Source organism: Desmodus rotundus, chromosome 3, assembly GCF_022682495.2.
Source record: "Desmodus rotundus isolate HL8 chromosome 3, HLdesRot8A.1, whole genome shotgun sequence".
NCBI classification, from domain to species: Eukaryota; Metazoa; Chordata; class Mammalia; order Chiroptera; family Phyllostomidae; genus Desmodus; species Desmodus rotundus.
In genome coordinates this window covers 43430826-43452058 of record NC_071389.1, presented here as the reverse complement: position 1 = coordinate 43452058, position 21233 = coordinate 43430826, and the positions used below count along the sequence as shown (strand labels likewise).

Below are 21233 nucleotides of genomic sequence, written 5' to 3'. Positions count from 1 at the left end.
GAGTGAGTTCCTTACCAGAAAGAAGGGGTTTCTAAACAAAGGGAGGAGGGTAAGAGTCACAGCAAAACAACTGATGGTCTTTAAAATTAGTCCTTTTAAGTTGCTCAGCATCACTATAATTATTTAAATATACAGCTGTACAATCAGCTTTGCTACCTACCAAAATTTCAATGTAACTTGTGAAATACAAAATACAAAGAAAGCCTGTGTAACCTACTGCCAGCTGTGCATCCCGTCTCTTTGTTAAGTGTAGCTCTGACCTGCATGTCAACTATAGCCCTTCCGAGGAGTTGTGCTTGGTTTTTTTCGCTTTCCTTTGCTTCTTTCTGCGTCTACATTCCTACATCATCATGAGGTGTTTCTGATTTGTCCTGTGACACCAGAAAACTGAACTTCTTAATTCATATCAGTCATTTAATGATTTTCATAAATGTTGATAAAGAAGTGATTGTCATAAGTTGTTTCAGGGTGCATAACTTTCTTAGTGACTCTACCTCTCATCTTTTTCCTGTTGTTGTAATTCTTACTCTGACTAATGAACGGTTTCTTTTTCTTCCCCTTTTCTTCACAGAGTAGTTCCAACTATACTCAGGTTCTTTTTTAAAAAATAACTAACTTTATTGAGTTATAATTTACATACTATATGATTAATTCAAGTGTATATTCATTGATTTTTAGCAACTTGATAGAGTTGTGAAACCATCACCCAGAATCCAGTTTTAGAGCATTTTTATCACCACCCAAAATACCTGTGAAAGTTTATAGTCACTGCCTATTCCCAGCCTAAGCTCCAGGCAACCACTAATATTCTCTCTCTCTCTAGATTTGCCTTTTCTGAATATTTCACATAAATACAGCCATATAATATGTGGTCTTTTGTGTCTGGCTTCTTTTAATTTGTTTTTAAATTAAAATTTACATTCAATATTATTTTGTATTAGTTTCAGCTGTAAAGTATAGTGGTTAGATAATTAAGTACTTTACAAAGTGTTCCTCCTGATATTTTTAGTACCCAACTGGTACCATACTTAGTTATTATAATATTATTGACTATATTTCCTGTACGGTGCTTTGTAGCATGTATGAGCACTTCCCTCCTTTTTATGACTGAGTAATATTTCATTGTCTGTATGTAGCACTTTTAGTTTATTCATTCATTAGCTGATGGACATTTAGGTGGTTTCTACCTTTGGCTATTGTGAACAGTGCTGCTATGAACAGTCATGTGCAGCTTTTGTTTGAACACCTATTTTTAATTCTTGTGGTTATATTCCTAGGAGTGGAATTGCTAGATCATCTGGTAATATTATGTTTAATTTTTTGAGAAACTACCAAACTGTTCCACAGTGACTATACCATCTTACATTTCCACCAGCAGTGTTTGAGGGTTCTAATTTCTCCAGATCCTCGCTAACACTTGCTATCGTCCTCTTTTTGATTATAGATATTCAAATGAGTGTGGAGTTGGCATTTATTTTATTGTGGTTATTGATTTGCATTTCCCTACTGATTAGTGATATGTTTCTTGAGCTTAATGACCATTCATAGATCTTCTTTGTTGAGATATCTATTCAGATCATTTGCTCATTTCTAAATTGGATTATTTATATTGTTTTGAGGTGTAAGAGTTCTTTATATATTCTGGGCACAAGTCCTTTATTATATATATGATTTACAAATATTTTTTCATGTTCTTAATGATGAATTTTTAAGCATATTTTTAATTTTACTAAAGTCCAGTCAATTTTTTCTTTGTAAGGATCATTATTTTGGTGTTGTAGCTAAGACTTCTTAATTCATGCATGGTTGAGAAGATTTCCTTCTCTGATTTCTTCTACAAGTTTTTATAGTTTTAGCTCTTATATTTAGGCTTATCCATTTTGCATTAATTTTTGTGCATGGTATGAGATGAGAGTTTAAGTTTTTGTTTTTGTTTTGCATGAGAATATTTAATTGTTGAAACACTCTGTGAAAAGACTGTCCTTGTCTTATTGAATTGCCTTCGGACATTTGTCAGATAACTGTTGACCATAATGTATGAGTTTATTTGTTTTCTCTTTTTTCTTTATTGATTGTAGGGAGAGAGAAAAGGAGGTTGGGATGGAGAGAGAATGAGAGACATCGATTTGTTGTTCCACTCGTTATGCATTCATTGGTTGATTCTTATATGTGCCCTGACCTGGGATTTAACCCACAACCTTGGCACATTGGGATGATGCTCTATTTAACTGAGCTACCAGGCCAGGGCTTACGAGTTTATTTCTTGACACTAAATTCTGTTTCATTGATCTGTATGTCTGTCCTTACCACATCATTCTGATTACTGGTACTCTGTAGTATATTTTGAAATCTGGAAGTATAAGTTATCCAACTTCTAACTTTTTTTCAAAATTGTTTTGCCTATTCTGGATTTTTTGCATTTCCATAAACATCTGAGGATCAATATGAATATAAATTTTGTTAATTTTGAGTCTTTCAAATCTATGAACAAAGACTGTCTCTTCATTTAATAGATCTTATTTGACTTCTCTCAGCAAAGATTAAGTTTTGGGGGTATAAGTCTTCTACTTCTTTTGTTAAACCTATTTCTAAGTACAGGGTCTGGCAGAAGTCAGGCCTGCTTGAGTGTGGTTGGTAGGGTAATAATATGGGAGTAATAATTTATAGTTTTAATTTGAACATTTCACCTAAAATGTCATATGTTGTGCTTGAGTATGATGTTGTTATGTTACAGAATTACATGCTTATGATTTTGTAATAACAGAAGGGGCATTATTTGTACCAGACCCTGTATTTTATTGTTTTTGATGTTATCATGGATGGAATTAAAAAATTATTTTTGGTTTGTTCATTGCTAGTATGTAGAAATATACGCAAAGTTGATTTTTTAATATCGAGCTTGTATCCTCTGATCTTGCTGAATTCGTTGGTTATAGTACCTTTTTTGGTGTATTAAGATTTTCTACATATGGGACCATGTTATCTGTGAGTAAAGATAGATTTCTTTTAAAGATTTTATTTTTTTATTGTTTAGAGAGAGGGGAAGAGAGGGAGAGAAACATTGATGTGAGGGGGAAACATTAATCTGTTGCCTCTCCTATGTGCCCTGAGCAGGATGGACCCACAACTCAGGCATGTGCCCTGACTGGGAATCGAACTCACGATCTTTTGCTTTGTGTGATGATGCTTAACTAACTGAGCTGTACTGGTCAGGGTAGCAAAGATAGTTTTATTTCTTCTTTTCCAATCTGAATTCCTTATCTTTAATTTCTCATCTATTCTTCCTCTCTTCCTTTTCCTCTTGCACAGGCTAGAACCTGAAGTACAATGTTCAGTAGAAGTGGTGAGAGCAGACATTCTTGCTGCTTCCCATTCTAAGAAGAAAGCACTCAGACTTTCAGCATTAAGTATGCTGTTATTTGTAGACAGATGCTATAGAAAAGGGAAGGAGGTGACAAAGATTTGAGAAGTATTTAAGAGTTAGAATGAACATGACTTAGCAATATAGTTTATACCAAAATATAATTTGTACATTTGTGGGTAAGAAGATTCTGGCTTTACTTTTGTGAAGGAGGGTGGAATTAAAGATAAATTTATCTTCTTTTGGGAGGATTGACTTTTTCCAGTAGAGGTTCCCTCCTAAGTGTTCTAAAAGTTGTCAATTTCAGATGTGTTAATTTTTCTAAATGCTAAATTTTTAAATTCTTTTTCAATATAGTTATAATTTAGTATGTTCCATGAAATTAGGGAGCAATATTTTCATCACGTTTTAGGTGAAGAAATTGAGATATATTGAAATGCTGTAGATCAGAGTGATGGAAACATCAAGTCTCTTTATTTAATAGTGTTTTCTAAATCTTTACTTAAATGTTATCCCAAAATAGTGTCAGATGGGATCTATGAGTCATCTGACATTTTTTTATTCTCCCCCCAAAGGAGCTGTATCTTAAATGTTACGTGTATTATATGCAAGGACTATTTCTGTTCTTTGGTTTCACAAGCCATGCCGTATGTGTTTTCGTTTTCTTGGGCCTTTAGTGGTTACTGGTCCACTGAACCTAAACTCCTAAGGAATTTAACACAGGCTAGCTTGTAAGTGGCACGAGGCAGTGCCCCAGCTGGGAGTTTCAGTTGGCCATCCTTGGAAGGTAGGAGACATCATAACAGGGACAGTAGTCATCATAGTGTTGCTATTAATATGTGGCATATGAAGCAGACGTTTTCGCTGCATGTATTTAACTGATCTCATGGGCTAGGTTCTGAAGACTAGAGAAATCAGTAATGTGAACTACAGCTAGAGTCATTTACCTTTAGAAACTTGTTTCCATGGAAAAAGGCCTTAGGAGCTTTAAGGATCTGAGTCCAAACCCTGACTCTCTTTCAAAATAAACTTGGGAAAGTTACTTTAATTTTGAAGGTTATCTAAAAATACCTATTTTTTCTGATTATAAAATAATATAGTACTGAAGAAATATGGAAATATGAAAGGCCCAAAAGAGAGAATAAAAAATTACTCATAATTTTTGATTTAGATAAATATCTGCCCTAATGAAATTCACATTCTAGTGATGATCTTCACAAAAACTAGAAATAACCTAAGTGTCTACCAATAGAGACTGGCTAAATATGTTCCAGATTATCTATTACAGATAAAAAGAAGGCGAGCATTGCTACGAGTGGGGCTCTAAGTTCAGATCTTGGTGTTGTTCATTATTGGCTGTATGACCTTAACCTCTTGAAACTTCAGTATCCTGATGTAGTAGTGCCTACTTAATGGGGTTGTTTTGAAGATTAAGTAAATGAGATGTAACAAATGTTAACATTTTGCACATTATCTGGCAGACTGTAAGTGCTTGGTAAATATTGCTAGAGTATTATTATTATTATTTTTATGTGCTGATATGGAAAGATTTCCAAGATATATTAAGTGTAAGATGTAAGGTATCAAGAAAATGTTATTGTATGATGTCATATGTGGACATTAAAAAATAAGGAATATATATATACATATATACACACACACACTGATATATACACATGTTTTTCTTGAAGGGTACCTAAAAATATATTAAGTGATTACATTTGGGGAATAGGACTGGGAACTTGAAGTGGTGCAAGTGGTAGAGATACATCTTTTTGTTTTTACCTCTTTGTGAAGTTTGAATTTTTTGATGTCATGCACGTATTTCTTCTATTTATTTTTTTAAAAATGCCTTCTTTATCAAGTTTAAAGTAAACTTGAAAAAGTTTAAAGTTCCCTTCTTCATATTGAAAAACATATTCTGCTTCTCATAGTAACTTTATTTGCATAGTCATAGAACTTGAAAGTAGTTCTGGAACCAGTACTTTGCAGAGATGTTAGAGATATTAGAGACTATTTTGAGATACGTAAACATTTTATATATCTTGTTTAAAAATTATTAATAAAGAAGAGTTTCAGTATTGGCTTTTATCTTACCAGTTAACACGTGGTATAATAATGATGTCAGCTATGCTCTTAGAGAAAAGTTTTCATATATAAAGATAGATTTAGATCTTATATCTTACAAGATTTCTATCTTATGAGGTTTAAAATGTTTCTATCTTATATAAATATAGATTTACAAATAAAAAAAAGAAAAGGTTATATGTTGAGAAATCTGTGGATTCAGATTCCTATCCCCCTCCCAGCAAATGCTTACTTATTTGACAGTAATAGATTAAAAAAAGCATACATTCTTGTCCTTTTCCAATCAATTAGAAACCAACTATATTTATAGATAAGTTTACTGTAAAAAGCATTTGGAAATTTCATATACGACGTAGTCTCTAAATTCATTCTTACTATTACCTTTTTTCTCCTATACATGTCTTTCTTTATTTCTCTCTTTCCCTTCCCCCCTCCCTCCGTCCCTCCAGGAAGCTCACATCACTTTTCCCCTTCTAGCATTCTTATTGAACTGCTTTTTAGGGGGAGGAACTATGAGTTTCTCTTTATTCCCGTTTACCACTTTAGCTTTTTAAACCTTTTTTTAAAGCACCCGGTATGTGTTAGGCACTGTGATAAAGGGTGCAAGTGTAAATAAGGTGACAGCCTGCTTTTAATTGCTTGGTTCCTTGCAAGAGATAGATTTCAAAAACAATTTGATAGATGCCATGAGTTATTATTCATGTATCACAATGAGGTAGAAAAGAGGCATCAGGCCACGTTAAAGAATATATAGGGCGGGGCAAAAATAGGTTTGCAGTTGTGAGTACACGAAATACAGTTTATTATTGTATTATTTATTAATTATTGTGTTATTTTCCATACAAACAACTGTAAAATGACTTTCGCCCCACCTTTTCTTAAATGGCAGACATTAACCTGCTTTGAGACGTTAATACAAAATAAGAGACAGTATAGCATACTCCAATCAGAAGTGGAGTTTCCTTGTCTGCAGATTCTTCAAGGAAGCTGCAGAGGTGCCCTGAGAAGTGAGAGTGTGCGAGGCCTGAGAAGCCAGATTCCTGATACTCCACTGCACCTTTTTCTTTTCCACCCAGTTTTATAATTGAGCGTTGCATCACCACTATTCCAGAAAAACTGACTTTGCAATTTATGTGCTTCTTTTTAAGAGAGTGTTTACAAACCAGGTTTTCCTACTGTTGAAGTCAACCTCTATGTCAGCAAGGCCAGATTCATCTTATACCACGGTGGAGAGCAGTCTGGCTAGCCGGCTTCCTGTACGCACTAGCCTCCTGGAAACTCTATTTCTTTGAATGTATGTGGATAAACACAGAGTGCTTTCAAAGCACAGAGGTGTGTCTAACCTAGTGAAACAAAACAGAAATAGTCAGGCAGCACTTTATAGAGGCCATGATATACCGGTTGAAGGGTATTTGCCCTATCTGTATTTCATATTAATATTTCATTTGCTAGTTTTCCTCATTAAGGAAGAATAATTATAATTGAAGAGTTTAAGGTAAACTACAGATATCATTTGTCTGTCTAAAATATAAAGATGTTTTCCCGCACACTATAATATTAATACTATTTTCACACATTAAAAAAAATAATAATTCTTAATTATGTAATACCTTACTTGTGTTCAAATTTCTCGTTACTCCCAGAAATGTTTCTTTATAGCTGGTTTCTTCAAACTAGGATCCAAGAACCATTTGTTGCATTTAGTTATATCTAAGTCTTACTTTCCCTTTTAAATAGACTTTATTTTTCAATCTTGTCTTTTTTATGTTAAAGCTTAACCCCTTTCCTTCCTTCCTACCTCCCTTCCTTCCCCTCTTCTTCCCCTTACTCTCACTCTCATGTTGGTTTGTTGAGGAGACTTGACAAATAGAATGAGCTGCCTTCTGGTTTTAGTCTGATTGCTTCCTTTGGTGTAAACTTGTTACACTGTTCTCTGTATTTACTGTAAACTGGATCTTAGATGTACAGTTTTGATTCAATTCAGGTTAAAGATTTTGGACACAAATACTTAGGAGGTGATACAATGTTGCATTACTTTAATCAATTATTTCCTTCCTTTCCTTTCTCCCTCCCTTCCTTCTTTCCTTCCTCCCTTCCTTCTTTGCTTCTCTTTACCATTAATACCAATGGTGGAACTCTGATTCAACCCATCAATTACCAATCTTCGACTTGGATAGACACAGCATTAGGCTATCAGCCATATTTGTCCTTTTTCTTTTGGGCTTTTTAGTTAGCCCCTTTTTTGCCTTGTCTTTGACATACTTCCTTACCTGGTATATTCTGTGGTATATTCTCTTTCATTTCTTCTGTGACTTACATCTTAGATATAAACAATGCCAGTTCCAAGAGATCTTGTTCTCTTATTTGACGTGTTACAGTGCATCTATTTTTTGTGACCTTAGAAGAGTAGCACAACTAAATTTTAGTTGTTTTCTTAGTCAAAATTCTCCTTATTCCCCTTTGCTCAGGCTGACTGGAGGTGAGAGAGGCCCAGGTTGACCTTGAGTCACTCTGGAAATCATGGTTGGATGGGGCATCTGTAAGTGAGAGGAGGTTAGAGGAAAGGTTAAATGCCACATAATTTTCCCTCATGATATTCGTCCTTTTTTGGTTATTTCCAACATCCTATGGTGAATGTCCTGGCCTTAGTGAGGGCTTTCTTTTGTGAAAACTCCGATGCATGTTGACACAGTGAGGGCCTGGTAGAAATGGAGGGAGTTGATACGGGGATAAATAGATCAAATATTGGTTCATGTTTTTCTGTAAGGGGAAAAAGATATTCTCCTATAATTTAGGGGCGTAAGTAGTTATGGGATTTTTGACCTACTCATCTTTTTACTTTGAGTTGATATTAATAGCTTATTAGAAGTAAAAAAGACGTCCTTACTGCTTTACTATATAAGCTATCACTAGGTATAGCAAAAATTGTTATCAGAAAAAGTAATCTAAGATAAAGGATTTTAATTGTTATGAGGAACTATGTTTATTCATCACATTTCTTGTCTTGCATATTCTGGGCCATAGGATGGGTATGAGATACTATGTTTAATTTGGGAAAAGTTTCCTCATTACCATTTAATGAAATCTTTTCATACAGAGGATCTCAATGTAAATGTATCCCTTATCTAGGTTCCAGATATTATTGATATTATAGCTCAGTTTGGAAATGGTTTTTATTTTCAATTACCAATTTTCTTTTTGGGGAAAATTGTGTCATATAGAAATAAGACAAATATTTGTAATGTGAGGATTATTTTATGTATGTCTACTATTAATCAAAAGATCGTGTCTTTTTGAAATAGTCATTTTGTTTAAGTTTCACTTCTTAACATCTTCTGAAATTAGGGTATGTCTTCCAATTAATTGGTAGTATAATGGTTAATTGGCAAGGTTTTTCTTTCTTGTCTGTACATGAAGTAATGGTACCTCTTAACAATTAGTGACATTCATGAGTTTGATGAAATATGGCAATTCATCAATTTAGATTACCCATGGCTTAGCTCCAGAAGCACTGAAGTAGTGCTGAGGTTGGTAGATTGAGTTGAGTGCTGAGTAACACTGAGGAAGATAGGCATAGCAAGGAGATATGGAAAAAGAGAAATGGGAAGATTATATCAAAAATCTGGATAATTTTTAGAAAATGAGATTGTTTAGAAATTCAGCTGGAAATTCAAATGGATGCCAGTATGTTCAGGGCTCTGAATTCAAACATCACTTCAAAACACTTCAGAACAGAAGTATGATCAAGCTTGTCCAGAAACCAGGCCATGAGGCCTGTTTCACTTTATGGGTGATTGAAATGGTAGGAAGAAAGTAGGGTTTATTTTTTTAAAAAGGGTGAAAGAACAGAAGCCAAGTTTAAAAAATATATTTTATTTATTTATTTATTTTTAGAGAGAGGGGGAGAAGGAGAAAGAGAAGGAGAGAAACATCAGTGTGTGGTTACCTCTCGTGTGCCCCTTATTGGAGGCCTGGCCTGCAGCCCAGGCATGTGCCCTGACTGGGAATCGATCCAGTGATCCTTTGGTTCACAGGCTGGTGCTCAATCCACTGAACCATACCAGCCAGAGCAGAAGCCAAGTTTTATAAAATTAAGTGTCCAGTTCATTGGTGATCATAGGGTAGAGCTTAGGTATTGACATCAGGAAAATAATTGCACAAAATCAGTGAAGAATAGTCTTTATTTTGTATTTTTGAGTTACAGTTTTTACTGATTAGAAATATTATTAATGTGAAGAAGTTTTTTATTTACTGGATTAGGACTCACTGAATGTTTTGGTTTATAGTTTTGTGGACTCCAAGGAATATAGAGATTGATGAGCTATCAAGTCATTTAAATATCTAAAACATTTTTGTTTTAGAAATACTATTTAAGTAAATTTATTATACAATATGCCCCCAAGGGTCAACACCAGCTTGAAAATGTAGATCTTCTAAACTCTAATCCTGATTCAAATAAAGACCTGTCAAGTTACGTTATGCTTATGCCTTGGTGGTTTACCTCATTTGTCAGTAAGTTCAGCAATGCTATATATTTCACAGGGCTAAACATTCACCTGCTTTGAGCGCTATCTGCTAAATATTTTAGGGAAAACAAAATAAATGAGGCCATTCCTCTGTTTATATAGACCATACATGAAATATGGAAAAATAACTTCAAGGAAAATGAAAGTTAGGTTATGATAAATGCTCTAAGGGTTTTAAAGAAGGGTGGTATTTTTTTTAGTTGTAGGATTCAAGAAGTTTGTACGGAGGTCTTGGCATTCGTTTTACACTTAAAACTAACTGAGAATTAAATTTGTCGATATAGGAGGGAAACATCATTCTAGGAAGCAATTTATGTTCAGTGATAAGATACTGGGACAGGATATGTGAGGAAGGTGATTAGGGTCAGATTATGGAAAGACATGATTGCCAGAATGTAAGCACATTTTTTATTAAATAGTGACAGGGAATAGTTTTCAGGTGCATGAATGAAGAACTAGTAATATTAGAAAGGAAAAAAGGTGTTTTTTTCTTCCTAATTCTTATCATGTATTAAATTGTTAATACAGTATTTTCAAATTAATTTTATATGCTTAAAATATATACATCTTCTCATAGCTTCCAGCTCTATTATAAGCCAAAGTATATTCCCTGAAATGCCATATACAGAAAAAACCCTTATGTAAGTTGACTGTCAGTCTTTTACCCTACATAAGCATTATAAAGATGTTCAACTGATATCTTAGGAATTTATAGCCTTCTTGCTGGATGTTTTGTTTTTCTTCAAATGAATCTTTAATATACTTACCTTCTTCCCACTTTAAACCTAGGTTGTTTTGTTTTTAAAAATAGTAAGTATTTGCTTTCTTTGTTATAGAACTGTGGCTGCTGAAGTTAGGAAGCAGATCTCTGGACAATACAGTGGCTCTCCCCAACTGCTCAAAAACCTCAACATTGTTGGCAATGTGTGCCACCATACCACAGTAAGTAGCGTACCCAAAACACGGTGCTCCACTGGTGTATTACTGACCAGGCCACAACAGGCAGTGGAGAGAGAAGTGTCCGTAGACTGGGTTGCACCCCTAGTTTCATAACCTTATTTATGGTTAGCTCACTTTTTCCTGAAATTTGAATTGGAGAAGAGTGTTAGGAGGTGTTAAAGAAGTGTCAATTTCCTAGTCAATTCTGAAACTACATTCAGGATTTAATCAGTGCTGGAATTTTAACTTTGTTTTTATGCTGTTAACTTGTTGAGGAAATTGGACTAGTTTTCTTATAGAATTTGTTGCCTTTTGGATTTTATGTTTGCTTCCCTGTAGACTTATTTTTCTTATCTCTTGTACTTTATGTAACTGATCAGATTCTTTGCAATTTCTTCCTTCCAGTCTTATTTTTCTAACTCTTTATTTCCTGGACTGATTAGATTCTGTTCAACTTCTTTTAAACAGCTTTATTGAGACTTAATTTACATACCATACAATTCACCCATTTAATTTACAATTCAGTGGATTTAATATATTTGTAGATATGTACAACCATTGTCACAATCAATTTAGAACATTTAGAACACCTCACAAAGAAACCCTTTAGTTATCATCCTTTCACCCTCTTTCCCCCAGCCCCGTACCACAAATTAAATGCCAGAAGGTTGATGGCGTATTGGAAAGGATTGGAAGAAATCTTAACACTAATCATGTCAGCCAGAATTCCCACGCAGTGATTGCTGAAGTAAGACAAGTTCACACATTGCCTGTGAGAGATTCCGGAGTGCTTCTCTACTGCTCCTCTTTGCCACCCTCTAACCCTGCTTACTGCCCCATCACTCCCTCTCTCTTACGGAATCATGTTGCAGTCTCCTCCCTTTTGTCAGTAAATACAGGCTCGCTCTTTGGAGTCTTGCAAAGTAATTTATAGTTGTAAGCAGCTCATCACTATATCCCAAGACAAACCCAGGGAGCTGTCTCCCCATGGGCATCAGAGAGAATGGAGACAGTTGTAGCAAGAATAAAGTTGTTTCCTTGATCCAGGTATAGCTAACATTGCACCCAGAAAGCCTGTGACCTTCTCTATGAGTTATGGAAACAAGATCATTTATCCTCTATATGATTTAGTGTTTTTAATAGCATGTCATAGCTTCCTATCTTACCCTAACACTCACTCTTGATATGGTTGGTCATTCTTTGAGGAAAGATTAATTTTGAATTAGACATCTGTAAGGACTCCCAATTTTTTTGCATTATTTTCATTGAGTATTCATTTGATACTTTAAATCCTAAATGGTATGTTGTCCTCAAAATAATACCTGGATGGAGAAGCATTGACGTAAGTTTTTGAAAAGTGATCATTTAAAAGTATTTTATCTATCTACCCATCTATATGATGGTTAAGTTAAATATACATAACATAAAATTTACCATTTTATCCATTTCTAAATGTATAATTCAATGGCATTAAGTATATTCACTTAATGATAGTGGTGTGCAACTATCACCACCATCACCATTATCCATTGCCGGAAATTTTTTATTGTTCCAAACTGAAACCCTATACCCATTAAACAATAGCTCCCTATTCCCCTCTCCTCTCAATCCCTGGTAACCTCTAATTTCTATCTCTATGAATTCGTCTGTTTTATGTACCTTGTATAAGTAGAATCATACAATATTTGTCTTTTTGTATCTGGTTTATTTCACTCAGTATAATATCTTGAAGGTTCATCCATGTTATAACGTGTTAGAATTTCATTACTTTTTAAGGCCAAATAATATGTCGTTGTATGTATATACCCCATTTTGTTTATCCATTCATTTGTGGATGGATTGTTTCCACCTTTTGGCTGTGGGTGATGATGCTGCTATGAACATGAGTGTGCAAAATCTATTTGAGTCTTCGTTTCAATTTTGGGGGGTATATACCTAGAAGTCGAATTGGTGGATCCAACGGTAATACTGTGTTTTTTGGGGGGTTTTTTAGAACACCAAGCTGTTTTCTATAACAGCTGCACCATTTTACATTCCTACCAGCAATGCACAAAGCTCCAATTTCTCCATATTTTCTCCTATACTTTTTGTTCTCCATTTTAAAAAATAATAGCCATCATAATGGGTATGAAGTTGTATCTCATGTTTTTGATTTTGCATTTCCCTCATCCCAAAAGTTTTATGTTGAATTTTTATTTAGTTTAATGTATTTTAAAAGTTTTACTTTTTAGACTTCTTCTATGACTCAGATTATTTGGAAGTGCGTTATTTTGCACCCAAGTGTTTGGAGATTTTCCTGTTATCTTTCTGTTGCTCATTTCTAGTTTGATTGCATTATGATTAGAGAACTTACTGTATAGTTTTATTTTATTTTTTAATTTGTTAAGGCTTGTTTTATGGGTCAGGATATGGTCCAGCTTGGCATATGCTTTTGTGGCTTTATTTTGAAAGTGTTTATTTTGTTGCCATTTGAGTGGACTGTTTTATAAATGTCAGTAAGATCCTGTTAGTTAATTGGTGCTTTTGAGAAAATCAACAATGGTGCCTTGTTGATTTTCTGTCTTTCAGTTGTTGAGAGAGATGTCTTGACATCAATTGTGGATTTTTTGAAAATTGTAGATTTTTCTTATATTTCTCCTTTTCTGTCAGTTACTATGTTCTTCACGTACTTCATAGCTCTGTTGTGTAGTAAATGCACGTTTAAGATCGCTGTGTTTCCTGGCGGATCATACCTGCTGTCGTCAGGTAATGTCCTTCTTCACGTAATGCTTTTTTTTCCGGGAGTCTGCTTTATCCGGTAATAATGTAGCCACTTCTGCTTTCTTTTGATCATGTGTGCATGGTATATCTTTTTCCATCCTTTTATTTTTAACCTCTTCATATTGTCTCATTTGAAGTGAGTTTTTGTATATCATACATGTGGATCATGTTTTTAAATCCATGCTGCTAGTCTCTTATCTTTTTTTTGTAGACCATTTAAATATAATGTTATTTCTGTTTTGCTCGGGCTTTAATCTCTGATTTTCATTTTTGCTTGTTCTCTCTGTTTGTATTTCCCTATTTTCTTTTTCTTGTCTGAACACTTTTTAGAATTACATTTTCATTGATACATGGTGTAGTTCAGTGCATATCTCCGTATAGCCTTTTTAGTGTTGGCTTAAGGTATTAAATTGTGTGTAAATTATCACATTACTGATGGTGACGTTTTACCCATTTGAGTGCAGTGTAAAAGTTTTATGTACCTTTTTGTCCCTTTATCCTCTAGGCATTGTATTACGTATAGACCTCCTCTGACACTGCCCCAGCAGTAAGGGGAAGAGGTGCCTTGTTATTGCTGAGTGGGAGGGGACGTCCAGATTCGCTGTGTGGTCTCCAATGACCCGGGGTGGGAGACTCATTACTTCCCAGTATGCATGAACATCTCAGCTCCCCACTCTAACGTTTCTGACAACATGCTGGTTGGAGTGTTGGGATGCTTTGTTACAGCTTGGTGAGGGTGAAGTCTAGCTTCTCATTTGGGCTTTGCTGGTGTGGATATGACTGAGACCACAGTTTTTCATGTGATCTTTAGCTGGAGTAGAATGGTTATTATCTAAAAATTTCTATTGTGGTGGGCTGCCTCTTTTGTGGACTTTCTGGCTGAGGAGAACTGGCTTTTGTTTTGTTGGACCTCTTTTTCCCCTGTGCTCCTTGGTGTTTCTGGGTGGCGGGCTTCTTTATTCCAAGTCTGGAGTACATAAGGCAGAAAGAAATTGTGCCATTCCTTGGCTTCAAGGTTGCTGCTGGCCTGCCTTTTTCCCTCCACCTTTTAGAATATTCTTATGTTTATTTCATGTATAATGTCCCAGGTTTGTAGTTGTAACTAGTGGGAAGGATAGGGGAAAGAGTATGTCTAGTCTATTTTCCCACACGTATAAGTACTCCCTCTTGACTTTAAAAAATATATATATATATTTTTAGCCCTGGATGGTGTGGCTTAGTGGGTGGAATGGAACTTGGGCCTACAAACCAAAAGGTCACAGGTTAGATTCCGGCCAGGGCACATGCCTGGGTTGCGGGCCAGGTCCTTGGTTGGTGGCAAGTCAGAGGCAACTGATCGATGTATCTCGCACATTGATGTTTCCCTCCCTCTCTTTCTCTGTTCCTCCCCTATTTATTTATTTAAATTTTACTTATTAAAGTTGTATGCTTATGAGTAGGGAAACCCATGAATTTTAGACCTTGAAGACCCAATTTAAAATTTTGCTCTATTGTACATATTAAAAATCATAAATATGTAAATATTTAAATAAGCTTATTATCTCTAAGAAAAATTTTGTCTGTGATTTTGTGGCTGTTTTATTTCCAGAAGTTGTTTAAATTTTTGAGTACGAATGCTTTTATTTGTAGAATTAAAATAGTAATTATCTCTATCTTATAGGGTTCGGAGAGATTTAAATGAGAAAACATAATGATAATAATAATAGCTACTATCTTTTGAGTGTTTATGATGTGCTAGTCTTTCACTATTTTCTCACAGTGCTTAAGTCCAAAAGTCTGAAACCAGCATCAATGGTCTGAAATCAAGGTTTTGGCAAGGCCACACTGCCTTTGGAGGATCTGGGGCAGAATTAGTTTCTTGCCTCTTTCATATTGTGGTGGCTGCTTGTAACTGCGTCACTTCTGTCTTTAAGGCCAGAATCTTTACAACTCTCTCTGCTATGTCTTCGTGTGGTTTTCTCCTCTGTATGGTCCCACTCTCCCTCTGTCTTCATATAAGGATGTATATGATTGCATTTGACTCACTCAGATAATTCAGGGTAATGCCCATAATATAGATCACATCTTTTATTTTTTATCTTAGTTTTTTGCCATGAAAGGTCCATGGATTGGTATATGGAGATCTTTTGGAGGGCCACTTTTCACCCTACCTTAGTCTGGTTATATATTTTTACTAGGATAATCAACTGTAACAACAAATAAAATTAAGGCACTGTTTAGAAATTTAGAAAAATTCTAAAGATTTTGAAGAAAAAGAATTCCTCCAGTAAACATCTTGTCACTGTAAATTATTAAAAAACTGTTAATGCTCATTACTGGCCTTCCATGAAAGGTATGGGTAAAGTCTAAGCAAGAGGAGTGAAGAGAGTATAACCCAAAACATGAAGGAGTGTTAGAAGGTCAATACCTTGTGGGTTTTTAATTGTATCTGTTGAAAATTGAGAAATAACTAGGTTAAAACATGTATTTAAAAAAAATTTTTTTTTGGCTTAAAGTTTTAAAATTCCTTCCCCCTTCCTCCTTTCTAAAGGTGCCCCTTACAGAAGCAGTAGATCCAGTGGATTTGGAAGATTACCTCATTACTCATCCTTTAGCTGTGGATTCTGGGCCTTTAAGGGATTTGATTGAATTCCCTCCAGATGACATCGAAGTTGTTTATAGTCCTAGGGACTGCAGAACCCTTGTTTCAGCTGTACCTGAAGAAAGGTAAGGACACATTTACCTATTTTTGGTTTCAGTGCCACTACAGAAAAGCTACCTTCCATTATTTGATTTATATCCTATTTGTTATGGTGGGGTTATGTCTGTTATCCAAACAGGAGCTGTAGCAACCAAATTCACCAACATCAGTGCTTTCCTGTCTAAATTACAAATATGTTTTCTTTTTTTAAAATAGTGAAATGGATCCACATGTTAGAGATTGTATAAGAAGTTATACAGAAGACTGGGCAAGTGTGATCAGAAAGTAAGTTATATGTTTATTATAACACTTAAAAATACTGAGTAGGATCTATAAATGGATTAAGGTAAATTAATAATTATTATAAGCCCTGTAAATTTATTTAAACAAAAGCTGAAGAAGCAAAAGAAGAACCTTTTATATAGATGTCTTATTTTAGGAGTTCCACAATTACTTTTACTTATTCTTCCTATAAAATAATAGGTTTTGGGGGATAGTATTTCTATATTACCATAGATCTCTAATAACTAATAGTATATGATAATGATTTTTAGTCTAATTCTTTTGAGAAATTATTCATAGATATTGATGGATAATTTTATTATTAAAAAAATCCAGTTTATTGAAATTTAAATAGTTAAATTGAATAGCCAGTTTTCCAGGTCAAGTTGTTTGAAACATCTCTACCTTTCATTAACTAAATTTTTACAGATCTTTGATCTGTACATTTAATCAAGTAAATATTTATAAAAAATAATGTTCTACCACAGATTTTATTTTTCTAATGTACGGTATTGAATATAACATCAGATTAAGAAGTAAAATAGACTCCTATGAATATGTTGCCAGCGGCGCGGAGCTTGCGGGCCCCCTCAGTGCCCCTGAGCCCTGACCACTATGTCCCTGGGGTTTGAGGGCAGGTGCCCTCAGGTCACTGCCCACTGACCCCAATTTACTCTCCCTGTGAAAATTCACAGAGAAACATGAATGTATAACAACAGAAAATGGTACTGGAACAGTGGGGATCAGCAGTTTTGCACAGGAGGCTTTGGCAGATGTTGTTTACTGTAGTCTGCCTGACATTGGGGCAAAATTGAACAAGCAAGATGAGTCCGGTGTGTTGGAAGGTGTGAAAGCTGCTCGTGAACTCTGTTCTTCTCTAATAGGAGAGGTAACTGAAATTAATGGAACTCTTGCAGAAAACCCAGCACTTGTCAATAAATCTTGTTGTGAAGGTGGTTTGTAGACAAGATGACCCTGCATAACCCTTCAGAACTATTTGATTGAACTAATGAGTGAAGAAGCATATGAGAAATATATAAAATCTATTCAGTGAAAATGGAACCCCCAAATAAAGTAGCATGAAACAGCTTGATCTAGCATGGTTGTCTTAAAGTAATGTAGATAGAAGATTTAAAATAGCAACGTTTAGTAATACCAATGGAAAAAGAAACCACAACAATGCTACTGGAAGAAAATACCTCCTAACTTTATAATGATTACAGATAAACACAATATGCATCCTTTTACAACACCCTGTAATTTTTAGGCTAGGCTACAGTTAATATTCAGAATTCCTGAAAATATCTATAGTAAAATCCAGTTATCAAAATTATGTAATTCAAGGATAACATTATTATCGTGAGTCTTATGTAACATTGTAAATTGCTTACATCTGTCTCTGCATTTGGCTCAGAATACCTAATGATATTGCCATTGGAAATAACTGGCAGTGGAGAAAATTTTTGTAGTCACTATAGTGTCAGATGATGATTAATACCATCTTAATTTTGTAATATACTGTGTCTGCTGGTGCTATTTTTATACAGTGATACAACAGCCTCGCAGGAAAATAAGAAAGTTTAATAATGAAACACTCAACTTCAAGTATAACTATGTTTTCTTTGCTAATTTGCACAATGAAGAGAAGAGTCTTCATATGAAACTTTTAAGCATTATTTTTTTATTATTTTATTTTATTTTATTTTTTAAAAAATTTGTATTGTTATTCAGTTACAGTTGTCTGCATTTTCTCCCCATCCCTCCACTCCACCCCAGCCAAACCCACCTCCCTCCCCTGCCTCCACCCTCCCCCTTGATTTTGTCCATTGTAGTCCCCTGTAAACTCCTCTCCCCACTGTCTCCTCCCCACTCCCCTCTGGCTATTGTTAGATTGTTCTTAACTTCAATGTCTCTGGTTATATTTTGTTTGCTTTTTTCTTCTATTTATTATGTTCCAGTTAAAGGTGAGATCATATGGTATTTGTCCCTCACCGCCTGGCTTATTTCACTTAGCATAATACTCTCCAGTTCCATCCATGCTGTTACAAAGGGTATAAGCTCCTTCTTTCTCTCTGCTGCGTAGAATTCCATTGTGTAAATGTACCACAGTTTTTTGATCCACTCATTTGCTGATGGGCACTTAGGTTGCTTCCAGTACTTGGCTATTGTAAATTGTGCTGCTATGAACATTGGGGTGCACAGGTTCTTTTGGATTGGTGTTTCAGGGTTCTTAGGGTATAATCCCAGCAGCGGAATTGCTGGGTCAAAGGGCAGTTCCATTTTTAGTTTTCTGAGGAAAGTCCATACTGTTTTCCACAGTGGCCGCACCAGTCTGCATTCCCACCAAGAGTGCACTAGGGTTCCCTTTTCTCCACGTCCTCTCCAGCACTTGTTTGTTGATTTGTTTATGTTGGCCACTCTGACTGGTGTGAGATGGTACCTCATTGTGGTTTTAATTTGCATCTCTCTGATGGCTAGTGATGCTGAGCATCTTTTCATATGTCTCTGGGCCCTCTGTATGTCTTCCTTGGAGAAGTGTCTGTTCAAGTCCTTTGCCCATTCTTTAATTGGGTTGTTTGTCTTCCTGGAGTGGAGTCATGTGAGTTCTTTATATATTTTGGAGATCAAGCCCTTGTCTGATGTATCATTGGCAAATATGTTTTCTCATATTGTTGGTTCTCTTTTTATTTTAATGCTGTTTTCTTTAGCCATGCAGAAGCTTTTTATTTTGATGAGGTCCCATTTGTTTATTCTTTCCTTTATGTCCCTCGCTTTAGGGGACATGTCTTGTGAGGATGTTGCTGCGTGGAGTGTCTGAGATTTTCCTGCCAGTGTTTTCCTCTAGGACTTTTATGGTGTTACGACTTATATTTAAGTCTTTTATCCACCTCGAATTTATTTTTGTGTATGGCGTAAGTTGGTGATCGAGTTTCATTTTTTTGCATGTAGCTGTCCAGATCTCCCAACACCATCTGTTGAAGAGGCTATTTTTGCTCCATTTTATGCTCCTGCCTCCTCTGTCAAATATTAATTGACCCTAAAGACTTGGGCTTTTTTCTGGGCTCTCTGTTCTGTTCCATTGGTCTATGTGCCTGTTTTTATGCCAGTACCAGGCTGTTTTGATGACAGTGGCCTTGTAATACAGTTTGATATCAGGTATTGTGATCCCTCCTGCTTTGTTCTTCTTTCTCAAAATTGTTGCAGCTATTTGGGGTCGCTTATGGTTCCATATGAATTTCTGAAATGTTTGTTCTATATCTGTGAAATATGTCATGGGTACTCTAATAGGGATTGCATTGAATCTATAAATTGCTTTGGGTAGTATGGCCATTTTGATGATGTTAATTCTTCCAATCCATGAGCATGGTACATGCTTCCATTTGTTTGTGTCTTCCTTAATTTAAGCCTTATTTATTTAAAGGAAATATGATGGCTGAAGTAGTGGAGAATTATGACATTGTAGTTTTCAGAAGTGAAGTAACTTGTGCTCATTTGTACTAGCAATGGTGGCGTAGCCATTGCATATTGTTTTGCCCTTATAGCTGCTGTCTTATTTCACTGGGTTTAATATTGTGCTAAGCATCACTCTCGGGAATACTGCTGACATGCTTTTTAGTTTTAGTGTTACCTAATAAAAGCACAGACTGCTACTGTTTATAAAGAAGAGCTGTTTTATGAACTTACAATGTTGATAAGTATTTCAATAGCAAGATTTTAGACATTAGTGCTAAAAACTGTTCCTCTGTCAGATAACACAAAAGTCTTTACATCTATGCATGTATGTTGGAAACTTACAATCAGATATCTTAATAAAAAGAGATTAGTTATAAAATATATTAACCTAGAATATGGAATCTACTACTTAATTTTTTTACAAAGCCTCTCCTCTCCTCTCCTCCCCCTCTTCTCCCTCCTCTCCCCTTCCCTCTTCTCTTCCCCCCTCCATTCTCCCCTGCCATCCTCCCCCTTCTCTCCCCCTTCCTCTCTACCCCCCTCTCCCTTCTCTTCTCTTCCCTCCTTCTCTCCCTTCTCACCCCTCCTCTCCTTTCTCACCTCTCCTCTCCCCTCCCTTCCCCCCTCCCCAAGAGAGAAGAAAGGAAGGAGAAAGAGAGGGAGAGAAACATTGATCTTGTATGTGCCCCACCTGGGACGGAATCCACAACCCAGGCATGTCCTCTGACCAGGAATCAAACCAGTAGAATGATGCCCAACCAACTAAACCACACTGCTCAGGGCTGTAATACTTCATTCTAATTATGGGGTTGCTGATCTTGATTTAGGCAAGAGGGGAAGACAGTTAACATATATGGGTACTTACTATGTGCTGGTCATTTTATTGGGCACTTTATACTCATCTCATTTAAGGTTCCAACAGAAAAGCATCTCAGGCTCAGAGTAGTTAAGTAAATTTTTTGAGGTCCCACAGCCAAATAGTGAGATAACAAGTTTAAAACAGGGCATCAGATTCTAAAGTTTATGTATATTTTTTGTTACACTAGATATTATTTATTATCTGCAATGGTAAATGGAAGACAAAAAAGGATACTTTTGGTAGAAGTTTTAAAGTATCCCCGAAAGACAGAAGAGAGGTATGATT

At 35.5% G+C, this 21233-nt stretch overlaps 1 protein-coding gene across 9 annotated transcripts in view; it reads left to right on the top strand.

The window, feature by feature from the left end:
• DOCK7 (dedicator of cytokinesis 7) overlaps nt 1-21233 on the top strand; it is a 209406-nt gene that overhangs the window by 10960 nt on the left and 177213 nt on the right. For all 9 annotated transcript variants that reach the window (XM_053921491.2, XM_053921489.2, XM_053921496.1 and 6 more), the window contains exons 2-4: nt 10812-10917; nt 16205-16380; nt 16571-16639. In XM_053921491.2, the coding sequence (XP_053777466.1) occupies nt 10812-10917; nt 16205-16380; nt 16571-16639 (351 nt within the window). The remainder of the gene's footprint in view (nt 1-10811; nt 10918-16204; nt 16381-16570; nt 16640-21233) is intronic.